Raw genomic sequence first — 12,751 nt, 5'->3', positions numbered from 1 at the left:
TTTTTTCTACACTTGAGCAGTAGAACACCCTTGTGAGAATATGAAAAATAAACTAGTAATAAATAAATAATAGGAAGCCAAAGGGATGCAGATTGATTTATGGCAATTGATACTACTTCTTAAGAAATTTTAATGACAAACATAAATACTCTTGGTTTAGTTTCTAAAACCTGGAAGACTACCAGTAAAAAGGAACTGATAAAATTGCTAGATTTAGAGAAGAGAGTTGAGAGACGCTATAGGGAAAATTTTTCTCTGAGCCTGTTAAGTAGCATGAATGAGAATTAGAAGTGGATGACCAACACAGAACAAGTCATTGAAGGCAGCAGAAAACCCCCAAGGTAAGAGATCAAATATCAACCTATAGATGCTGCAACCCAACTCAAAGGTCCCAGCATGGGTGGAAAATGTGAAGACAAGCCCCTCTGAAATAGCGGTCCTCTCCCCCTTTGATTCATCTTTGGGAAAGGATTTTCTCTAAATTCTCACTTGGTGCAAAACACAGAATTCATTCCTTCTAGGACGCAACTGGGGGGGATGGAAAAAGTTATTTTTCTACTTTGTATTCCAGTTCTCTTAGAACAGTGAAGGCTTTTAAAGGAAACTTTCTCATCTTTCTTGATTTTGGTGGTTTTCCCTCGGGCGTTGTTTTTGATCCTTTTATTCCTTGGTCACTTGGCCACCTCACATGACTCTCCCTGCTGACGGCTTTCGAAAATGACTTCACTCTCCAGCCTCCTCCATCTGGCTGCCTGTATGATATCACCTTTGGAACTCAGCTTCCCATCTTTGCCTCTAACGCCTGTCTTCTCTCTTCCCTTTATTATTATTAAAAACAAACCAAAAAAACCCTCCTCATTTTTGTCAAATTAGGAGAGTTTTCTGTCATTATCCCTTTCCTTCTACCAAATCTTATCTGTTCCCACTCTAATCTCATTTATTCTCATTTTTTTTTATACATATTCTTTTAAGGATAACACATGCACATGGCACAAAATTTAAAAGGCACAAAAAGGAATAGAGTAAAACTCCAACCTCATTCTCATTTCTGCTTAACTCCTCTCAGCCCCTCTCTAATCTAGTCCCCTGCCCCAGAAGCAATTACTATTGCCAGGTTCTCCTGTATCTTTCTTTCCCTAATTTAAGACAAAAAAAAATGGAAAGGGAACAAGATTCTAAATGTAATATATTTTACTCCACTAACTTCTTTTCAGCTTTCTGTCTATTTGAGAAATTTCCTCATTTATTTCCCATGCATTCATCTATGGGCTTTCCATATAGTTCTTCCTCCCTAGATGCGGGTATTTTTCAAGTCTCTGCCTGGACCTCTCAGAACATGAACTAATACCCATGAACTATTTTTGCTCATAAGTATGCAGAGTCCCATCTCTACAGGCCCAAGAAAAAAAAAAAAAAAGATTTAAAAGAACAAAGCAGAAAAAAAAAACAAAACCCATCCCTCAATTTGTTTATATAATTAATCTATCTTGAGTAGTATCCCTTATTCCAATGTCAGCCATCACCAGAAGAACCACAGTAAGGAATCAGCATCTAAATGACAATGGTTGTCTCAGAATCACAGCTGGGGAGTGAATTTAAATAGATGGATGGACAGATAGATGGGTAGTTGGATAGAAAGAACCAATCAACTGTGAAGTGTTACCAAGCCCTAAAATCATATTTCATTTGATGAGAACAACAGAAGCCTGATTAATGCATGTGGGAATTTCATTTCAAAGTTATACCAATGGCCTTTCAAGGGCCCGCTTCTTCTTAGGGCTCCTTGAGTCCATGTAAAATTGGCCAGTGTAAGATTTTAGGGCTCCTAAATATGAGTTTCATTTATCTTGTGTAATGATTAAGTGTGGGATAATTGTTGAATAGGAAACAGAATTTTTTTCACTTGGGATAATACTCTTATACCCGGAACTGTCCTGAAAAGTTTTATGCTTGAAGGGTAAGCACATACACTTTGATGCTTTCTGTTTAAGGTTTTACTTTTACTAAAAACTCATTAAAGGAGGCAAAGGGAAGCCTTCTGAGAGGAGTGAGCTGAATCATGCACACTTTAGTGAGCAGAGCTACTATGCCCAGGTCATATACTGGGTCACATGAGGGCCTCCCTGGCTAATTTCCCTCTGAGATTAAAATTACATCTGTTCCCTAGAAATCAAGGAATCATCAAATACCTTTTTTTTTTTTTTTTTTTTAAATCTCAGAACTGTGAATGGAAAATACCAGTTTTCTACTGACTCATTCTTTTGATTGTTCAAACACTGAGGTGTGGATGGACTTGGACTTGAGATGAAGGAGATTCTGAGTTTTACTGACAGACAGGAAAACCTGTGAAACCACTGACAGTCTATGACTCCATTATGGGGCCAATACTGCTCGGATAAATCTTGTCAGGAATGCTTTATTAGGGGTTCACAAAAATAATTCAATCGTTTAAAAAGTGGTATTCAAATTCTTTCAATATACCTTGATGACAAACTAACACAGAACCTAGGTGTTTTCCTAAAGCGATTGTGATTCAGAGCTTTCTTTCTGAAATATGAACTCTCCATAGCCAATTTATAAATCCAGTTAGATGTAAAAGTGACAGTTTAGACAACCATCAAATCATTATTTTTTTCTGTCACTGAAAAGTCTGGTTGGAAAGAAGAATGAATTTGAAGAAAATTCCTCTTAACTCTAATAAAAGTAACTTACAGTGCTATAAAGCTATTGGCATTCAGGCAATAGTAGATACATTGCTCCTGTTTGAAATTAAATAAAATCCACATTCTATTTTGTGTGTCTAAGTAAACCACCATTTTGTAAAATAAGAATAATAGCATAGTGGAATAGATCCCTAAAGCACAAACATTTAAAAAGAGGGTGTTAAGTTAACCCACCAGGGTGCAACTGTCTTCTTTTATACTAAATTCTTGAAGATGGTAAAAATTGCAACCAAGTTACCATGAGGGAATAAGAGGACTAGCTGGGAAAGATGATATTTGAGCTGCTAACCAAAAGGAACAGGGTAATCTAGAGGGATATACTGACATGACAGACTTGGAGACAAACTATGAAGACAGTAAGTAGTATATCATACTACTTGAATACAGTAATTTTCCATTAAACCATAATCTAAAATGACATCTTCTCCAAGAGCTACCAAAAGGAGACAGAGGCAGATGGAATAGTCTGTGATTTCAAGAAGCGGGGAGGGTGTCATGGGCACCAGCCACCCCCCAAACCTGAAGCCAAAAACACAACGTGATGAAACATGGAAACAATGAATTCATCCGAGAGATTCTAGCTGCTGAGGCACTGAGAAAGCCATGGTTATAAGATTTCGATCTGGAACCTGACGGTTCTACTCAGTAAAATCTGTATGTTTTGTATATTATCATCCACGAAATTCTACAGACCAGGCTTGCATATGCCATCCAAGACATGTAAGTCTTAGGAAGAAAAGCCAGACAGTCTTGCAAAAGGAAAACTATCTTTGGACTGGATCAGTTCACACTTTGATAATGAACTTTTGCCCAGAGTCCATTCTGAAACTTGAAAGTTAAGCAAGCTTTTCCTTCAAAACAGTTAGAGAAATGCCATATGCAAAGATTTTATACCTCTCTCAAGACAGAGGAAAAAAATCTACTTTAAGCTGACACGTTAGCTTTTACGGTAGTACATACGTTTATTTTTTTAACAGTCCAAATATTTACCATTCTTATAGAAATTAGACAATATGAATTATGAATTATTTTTTAAATAAGTGTATTATTATTATTATTTTGGCTGCACTGGGTCTTCATTGCTGCGCGAGGGCTTTCTCTAGTTGCAGCGAGTGGGGGTTACTCTTCATTGTGGTGCGCAGGCTTCTCATTGCGGTGGCTTCTCTTGTTGTGGAGAACAGGCTCTAGGCACACAGGCTTCAGTAGTTGTGGCATGGGGGCTCAGTAGTTGTGGCTCACGGGCTTAGTTGCTCCATGGCATATGGGATCTTCCCAGACCAGGGATCGAACCCATGTCCCCTGCATTGGCAGGAGGATTCTTAACCACTGCGCCACCAAGGAAGTCCCTGAATTATGAATTAGGATGTGCAGATAGTATCTTCCAAGACGATAACATCAAAATCAAATGACTCCTTGCTTGCATAGCCTGAGTCTCAATTTTATTCAATGGCAGGATTAAATAAAACACTAAAGAGAGATTATAACACTAAAAATAAACTATATTTGTTTATTATGTATTTGGAATTAAAAGCAGGGTCTTGAAGAGTTATTTGCACACCAATGTTCGTAGCAGCCTTATTTACAATAGCCAAGGGATGGAAGCAACCCAAATGTGTCCACTGATAGATAAACAGATAAATAGAATGTGGTGTATACATACAATAGATTATTCAACCTTAAAAAGGAAGGAAACCCTGCCACATGCTACGACATGGATGAACCTTGAGGATATTATGCTAAGTGAAACAAGCCAGTCATAAAAAGAAATACTGCATGATTCCACTTATATGAGGTAATCTAAAGTAGTCAAATTCCTAAAAACAGAAAGTAGAATGATAGTTACCAGTGGCTGGGGGAGGGGAAAATGGAGGGTGGTTGTTTAATGGGTATAGAGTTTCAGGTTTTCAAGATGAAAAAGTTCTGGAGATCTGTGTACAACAATATGAATATACTTGACACTACTGAACTGGACACTTAAAAATGGTTAAGATGGTACATTTTATGATAAAAACCCATCTTCAACATGTGCTGGAGGTGCTTATAAATTAGAGGACAGCAAACACTTTTCTGTAAAGGGGCAGAACATAAATATTTTGGCTTTGCAGACCACAGTCTCTGTCCTTAACTGCTCGACTCTGCCATGGAATTGTGAAAGCCACAGAAAATAAGTAAATGAATGGGCATGGTTGTGTTAACTCTAAAACCTTACAAAATTAGGCGGCTGGCCCATGGGCCACAGGTTTCTGACCCTGGCGAAAGGATGAATATCTAAATAAGAGACAAATATTAACACTTTGTAAACGCCAAGCGCTCCTCTACCCAAGAATTAGGAGTGAAACATTCTTGTTTTCCAGAGTCCAAGATTAGAGCAACAGCAAAAGGTCCAAGCAAATGCAACAAGACCATAACTTGCTTGTAGTAGGAAAACACTACACAGAAAGACATGTTACGGCTTCCCTGGTGGCGCAGTGGTTGAGAGTCCGCCTGCCGATGCAGGGGACACGGGTTCGTGCCCCGGTCTGGGAAGATCCCACATGCTGCGGAGCAGCTGGGCCCGTGAGCCATGGCCGCTGAGCCTGTGCATCCAGAGCCTGTGCTCTGCAATGGGAGAGGCCACAGCAGTGAGAGGCCCGCGTACCGCAAAAAAAAAAAGGACACGTTAGCCCTGCTCAAGTGTATATACTTCTTTACTGATGAGCTTAACGATTTAGAGGAAAACTACAAATATTACAGCTAGAAAAGAGCTTGGTGATCATCTAATACCTACCCTCTTCTTGAGTGGATGAGAAACTGCAACCGGCTTATTACCCCAATCGGAGCTGTCACAGCTGGTGTAGGCAGGGCTGGGAACAGAGCACGCTGCCACCCAACTCTGAGGTCATGCTTCTTCCTCCTCTCTATTTCCAGTCACTAGCAGAAGCCAGCCAGCCATCAGCTCTGCAAGAATTAGCTGTTTCATGCATGCTTTTCCACATGGTCTTGGCTTAACCCTGAAACTAATTTTGCTCTTCACCAAGTTCAGTGGAGAAAATCAATAAAGACATACAAGGCCGCAAAGGCCTCATCTCATGAAATTCAGAAATGAAAGCGAGGGCATAATGATCTGTTCCCTTCTCCGTCGTGCCATGTGAAAATAGCATTTTTTCTTTTGGTGTTTAGGTAGTATAAAGAAACAGCAATCCAAGGGTGGAGGCTAGCAGCTAGATTCAATCTTCTTGGGGACCACAAAAAACAGGCACCCTAGTTAAACAACCAAAACAAATAACAAGCACACATCAAATACCAACAAATGAAGATGGAGGGTTGTGAAACAGATATGATAGTGTGTGTTAGTTTTACAAAAGGAACTTTCACCTCATCAAAGGACTCAAGCCAGTGCAGAGAATTTTAGAACCAGAAAAGACAGAGAGATAAGGGGTCAAATCCTCCCTCCGCTTTTATGTATGAATTGGGCAAAGCCCTGGGAGTCAAGGTACTGCCTTCACAGATACTTACTGTTGGTCTACTGTATGGACCAAATCCTGACATTTTCCACACTCACTCAACACAACTTGCTGGGTGGAGCCCCGCCCCGCCCTTGGCCCTGAACAGAGGCAGAACACTGGGTTAAGCCTGAAAGCTGGATGGCTCAGGCAAAAAGGAAAGGCCTTTATTGCAGTACAGGGAGATGGCTGAGCAGTGACACGCCTACGTTACTTGGCATCTCCAGATCCCATGGGACCTGCCCTCAATTGCTAAAAGAGCCCGACCTCTGACAAAGACCAATGATTTCAGCAGTAATTAATGATACTGTCAAATTAATTAACCCAAGTCTTTGTCCACAGGAAAAAAAACCCTCTGATGTCAATACTGCTGTTTACTAGTCCTTGATCAAGCTCCACAGACCCAAACCTTCAGTGGGGACACAGGGACACCACTGACAGATGACTCTAATATGTCCGCACCTATTAAGCCACCACCATTTGTTAACAAACCTTCTCACGGTAACATACCCTTCGATAATAGCGAATTCACAGCTCTCCAAAATCTAGCATTCTTTTAAATAGATACAAGCCTGAGAACACCAGTGTATCTTTCACATTCCCTACAATACCTTTCTGATACCCTTTTGAATTATGGTGATGAAACACAAGACAAATGCTGTAGGATTTCATTAAGCCACTTAATAAATGGCCCTCATTAAAATGCCAGTTCCCTTGTCCTTGTCTATAAGGACTCCAACTAATCCAGATGCCCACATATACATTTCCATATTATCTCTTTAGAGGATTCAGAAATATTTTCTTACACCTAGCACAGCTTTTGTTCCATTTAGAATAATTACCCTCTATCCCATTTCTGACTTTCAAGAAAAACAAGATACTTAACTGACCCCAGGAGGACCCTCTCAAGGGCATCAGGCTGCAAAAGCCCTTCTGTGAGCTCACAACTTAAGCTGATGTAATCTGCTACAAGAAGCTGACTTCTATTTTTAAGTTATACCCTTTTACTCTGCCTTCAAAGGGCACATATATCACACGTTGTAACTGCTCATAAAATACTTTGTGGCCTCCTCTCCCATCCATTTCCCTCCTGGGGTGCATCACACTGTCAGGGGCGTTTCCAATGGCAACAGCAGCCCAGCCCTGCCCATTTAAATGCATCCACCATTTCCCATTATTTGGTCTTTAGGAGAAGAGCTACACACGGCCCCACTCTCCAGGTGTCTTGTTTACCATGGTAATTTTGACAAGGAACAGATGACTAGCAGGGTCCTTCTTGAGGGCTGAGATCAAGCTTTCCCACCTCTTTGTATTTCCATCCCCAAAGACAGGCACTTAATAAATGCTTAGATTCCATATATATGGAATCTAAGAAAAAAAAAATGTCATGAAGAACCTAGGGGTAAGACGGGAATAAAGACACAGACCTACTAGAGCATGGACTTGAGGATATGGGGAGGGGGAAGGGTAAGCTGTGACAAAGTTTCTACCAAACATAAAATAGCTAGCTAGTGGGAAGCAGCCGCATAGCACAGGGAGATCAGCTGGGTGCTTTGTGACCACCTAGAGGGGTGGGATAGGGAGGGTGGGAGGAAGGGAGACGCAAGAGGGAAGAGATATGGGGATATATGTATATGTATAGCTGATTCACTTTGTTATAAAGCAGAAACTAACACACCACTGTAAAGCAATTATACTCCAATAAAGATGTTTAAAAAATAAAAAAGAAAAGAAAAGAAATGCTTACTAATGTTGCCACCGAGAGCTCTGTCATCGGGCCCGTGTTCTCAAAGGATGCCAGAATGAAACCAGATCATTTGCTTTGTTTAATTTTAAGTTTTTCATTCATCATTTCGGTCCTGCTCACTGCGTGTTATTTAAAAAGTTGCTTAGCATCTTGAAAACACTAGGAAAAATGCCTTGGTTGGAAGTGAAAGTACATTTGATCTTGCTCTTCATTTATTTATACTTATTCTGCTCGTTTCTAAAAACGAATGAAGAGCTCTGTAATTAACGTGGTGCTGTTACTGAGTCTGGCGGAGGTCAGAACAGGACATTTATTTCTCTCTGGTCCACTTCCCTCTTCATTCCCTGGGTATCCCTGTCTCATCTGTGGCTCGCCCAGCCTCAAGGCTTGGGCCCTTCCAATCCCTTCTCCCCACTGAAATCTAAGCGAGCTTGTGAGAACACAGATTGGATCATTCCCTTCCCCTTTTCAACACCCTTCATTCCCCTCGGCCCTCAGGGAGATGTCCCTTCAGCTGTGGTCTGCTTATCTGCCCCCCACCCCCTTTGCCTTTCACACTCTGGTTGCAGGGATCTGAAAGGAGCTAATCTCATCCTGTTTGCCTTCACCTAAAGGCCTTTGTCCACGTTGCTTCCTCAGACTGGCACTCTGCTCTGCTGTCCCTAGTCCCTCCGCCCTGCTCCTTCCCTCTCATCCTTCAGGGCTAGTTTAGATGCCACTTCCTCCAGGAAGCCCGCCCTGGGTGTTCCTGTGGCACCATGTGCTACCTGAGACAACGGTTCACCTTACCACACCGTGTTTACTTGCTCTGTCTCCAAGTGACTGCCCGGGACAGCAGGGCAGCCTCTGTGTCTGCTCACTCACTACTGTATCCCGCTGCAGGTGGCCTGGCACAAGGTGGGCTTCAATATCATTTGCTGGATGAATGAGTAAATGAATAAGTGCACACTAAAGATTGCAACCAGCCCGGGGGTGGGGGTCACAGTTGCGAAGTATGAATTAGAATGTTGTTTCCTCAGAAAGTATGAACCCAAAGAACAGAATTTAGTTCAGGATTCATCAGTTAGAATGTGAGGGAGGCAGCTGGCTCTGAGGAGACTAAATTCCCCCTCCCACGGTGACTCCAAAGGAGCTGGACCACTCTCCCAGAGGACTCAGAAAACACATTTCAGTAACACTTTCCTGAGAGATAAATGGAGACTCTGTTTAAAATGGAATCCCACTGGGCCAAAACACTAAAGCTGACTCAAAGTTAAGATTCATGCTATGAATTCCATGCAAACAGCAACCTCCACAATTTAAATTCATTCCAAAGAGGGCAGCAAGCCACAAACTAATAATGCTACTTCTTACCTGCAAAACCGTATATATCAATTTCCCAAACATTAAAAGGTCAGTTGCATGTGGTGGGAAAGCTCTACAGGTGTGAGAAGGCATGAATCTGGCACTCAAATGCCATGGCTCGCTTCTGGCCATCTGATACGGGTGCTAACTTGGACCAGCTGCTGGGCTGGCCCTGGGACTGTGGCAGTAAAGAGAACTAACCATGTCCCTGTCCTTGTGGAGAATCTAGTCTAATCAAGTATACACTTGAATACAGACTTCTTTTAAAAAAATTATTTCTCTAAATTCTAAGTACACCATGTTCAGCTATTAAATTAAATCCAGCACACATGGGATTGTGGAGTAAGGCACTGCTTCAGCTACTTCTGCATGGCAAAGGATTTTTTTTTTTTAAAAACCCATATTTTCCAAAATCGACAGATTGATGACACTACAGAGTGGGTACCATTTCAACATTCAAACCGAATGACAAAGGGCTTGGTTTATTTCATCCTTACACAGCTAGTAACCACCCTTCAAAACAAAACCAAATAAACACAATTTCACGCGAAATTCTCCTGCCTTCCAAAATAATTTTATGTTTACTTTATTACCTAGCACATAGAAAGTGCACAATAAATGTTTGTTGAGTGAATAAATCACAGGAGAGTTGTTACTATGAAAATGCTTTTGTCGATTTTAGGTACGTTCTTTAATTCCCTTCCTTTCCTCTCTTAAAGAAAAAATTATGCATATTTTCTAGGATTCTGACTTTCATTTCCCTGTCTGATCTTGTGCTAGTTGCTAGTTACTTAGGTGTCGTTTTCCTCCTCTGTAAAATAAAATCTGTGTCTTGGTTATTGTGAGGCTTAAATGAGGTAACAGATAGAGAGTGACTGGCATCACACCCTGCAGATAATGTTGGGTTTTTTGTTTCCTTTTTCCTTTTTTAACCTTTCCACTCCATCCTCCTCCAACCCCCAAATAAAGTGTCAAAGACAAACCAAATTACCAGCCTGATTAAAAAGTCAGGAAATTTCAAATGTAGCCTGGGCTTGCCAACATCTAGCGATCAACCTTTGAAAAGTTTTATTTACTATTTTGGGGCCTAAGGTTTTCTCTTTTATAGAATGAGTGAGTTTCACTAGCTCATCTTTAAGGAACTTCTCAGTTCCGATTTTCCATGAGCTCAGAAACCTGCCTTACTAAGGAATTGGATATTGCTAACACACTAATGCCATCTACGATCAGAAAGAAAATGGACTCTGAGTCCCTTCATAAAGATGGATTCTAAATTACAAACCAAAGTAAAACTTGCCTTTTAAAAGAATTTGTGTCAATCTAATACCTGGGTCAACAATTGGTGACCCTGTTATTAAGCAACAGAAGGCCCCTCTTTTCCCCCTCTCCACACATTCCCCCCATCCTCCCACATCCCACACATCTAACCTCCTGCACACCAGCAGGGTTTCCCATTCACAGCTCTGCAATGATGTACTTAGAAATCTAGGTATTTTAAGCAATACCACGATTACAAATGGATCATTTGAAGTGAGTTAGACAATTGACACAATATTATGTCAAACCTAACATTTGCTTGATTTTTTGGTTTTTCATACCCTGAAATATATCCAAGTCGACCAAACAAAGACCTACCGAGGTTACACACACACACACACACACACACACACACACACACACACAAATCTCGCTGCATTTTCATAAATATTCAGTGTATGACTGCCACCTAGTGGTGCAATGTATCCTCGCAGGACCAAATCTCCAAACTGCTAAATGAACACGGACACTTAAACAAACAATGAAACATTGTTCCTCTGCTGCTCACCAGTCATTTCAGGGAAATTTAAGAGCATATCCATCTCCTCAGCTATCTATTTTTCCCATACAAATAGTTGAAGGGTCTGCTGCAGATGGAGTCAATGCCACATTATTTAATCCTACAACTAAACGCAATAAAGGCGCATTTTACTCTATTAATTTTAATATTCATTAGCAATTAAAAAGGATTTCCCCAATAGTCTGTTCTTACCTTCCGGTTTCATTTGGTCTAATCTTGATTTTTAGTTATGCATGAAGAAGCATCTACAAGTGACAGCCTTACAAAAAGTGCACATTACATGAAAATCTGACTTTAATTAAAACCAGTTACTAAATCCCAGCAATTTCCAGCTGTCTCTTCTATCTTATCCTTAGAGAATTATAGATCACATTAATTGGTATTCTGTCACGTAAAGAGACACCAGCAATGATTAATTGCATCCTTGGTGCTTTTGATTTACATCTTCTTTACTAGAGGGATTCAAATCACATCTCATTACCTTTCAGCAGGTACCCCTTTTGTTAATCCTCATGAAATCTCCTACCTTCCTGAACTTCTCCATTTGCTTGTAGAGGTCTGGATCAAGCTCCTGGGACACGTCCTTCATCCATAATAACGCCCCTCTGTATTCAGTCCGGCACTGCTCCATGCGGTTCACAGTCAGCCAAGTGTCCGAGATGGCCCGATGCCGAAAAGTCTCCACTTCTTGGTGAAAGCGACACAAAGGATTTCGCAAGGCCAACCTAGACAAGAGGGTAAAGCCACAATAGTGAAACTAAGAGGGCCAGCAATTTGAATCCTTGATAGCTTACCAGTCTTAAACTCATGAGCCTAGAATAGTGCCTGAAACATAGACGAGGCTGCAGAAATACTTGCTGAACTATAACTGAAAAGTATGTGAACGGATGAGTCAACCAGAGATGATTATCCATGTGCTGATCCCTTAGATTACTGTTACTTAACTATCACTGGGGAGTCTCTCCATCAGTATTGTTGGGGGTGGCCTCATGCCTGGGCAGAGTACTTCTTTAAAGCTGGAACCAATCTTGTGTTAACGGAGGAAGGTCAAGGCATGACTATTTCCCATTTCTTGGCCACTCCCTGCCCTCTGCCTCCCTGAAGCCTGGCTCTTTGGGAAGGCATGGATGTGTGCAGGATGAGGTCTCCCTGTCTAGGCCATTCTGGATTACTCTCCAAAGGCCAGGGCATCTGCTGCTTGCTTCAATAGTCACAGAGAATGAAGTACGAAAAGAAGCGTCTTTAAATGGTCTAGGAAGTGGGAGAAGTACATTTACTGAGGGTCTACTGTGTTAGGCACTTTCAGATAGGTTATGTGATTTGATTCTTATTTAAAAAAAAAAAAAAACTTAAGGATAATACACCAGAAATGAATGTATATTATACAACGAAGTGGGTATAAAATAATTATAATACTGGTCATAACATACCATTATTTATTCAGCAAAAATTGTTTGATGCATATCAAACTTTGGATAAAATATTTATTTGGGAGGGGAAGGAGGATAGTGCTTCTTTCATCTTCCTCCCCCAAATGAGTAATGTCAGATGAATTATACTCTTAAAATACAGTCATCTCCATGAAGCTGTGGGGCATAGGTTCAAAAAATAAAAGATT

At 40.8% G+C, this 12,751-nt stretch overlaps 1 protein-coding gene across 13 annotated transcripts in view; it reads right to left on the bottom strand.

Moving 5' to 3' along the window:
• The window catches only part of ICA1 (islet cell autoantigen 1), a 144,750-nt gene that overhangs the window by 97,540 nt on the left and 34,459 nt on the right, over positions 1-12,751 (bottom strand). For all 13 annotated transcript variants that reach the window (XM_065884210.1, XM_065884205.1, XM_065884203.1 and 10 more), the window contains one exon: positions 11,660-11,858. In XM_065884210.1, coding sequence (XP_065740282.1) covers positions 11,660-11,858 — 199 coding nt within the window. The remainder of the gene's footprint in view (positions 1-11,659; positions 11,859-12,751) is intronic.

Source organism: Phocoena phocoena, chromosome 9, assembly GCF_963924675.1.
Source record: "Phocoena phocoena chromosome 9, mPhoPho1.1, whole genome shotgun sequence".
NCBI classification, from domain to species: Eukaryota; Metazoa; Chordata; class Mammalia; order Artiodactyla; family Phocoenidae; genus Phocoena; species Phocoena phocoena.
The sequence above is the reverse complement of the archived record's forward strand: the minus strand, read 5'-3'. Positions and strand labels throughout refer to the sequence as shown.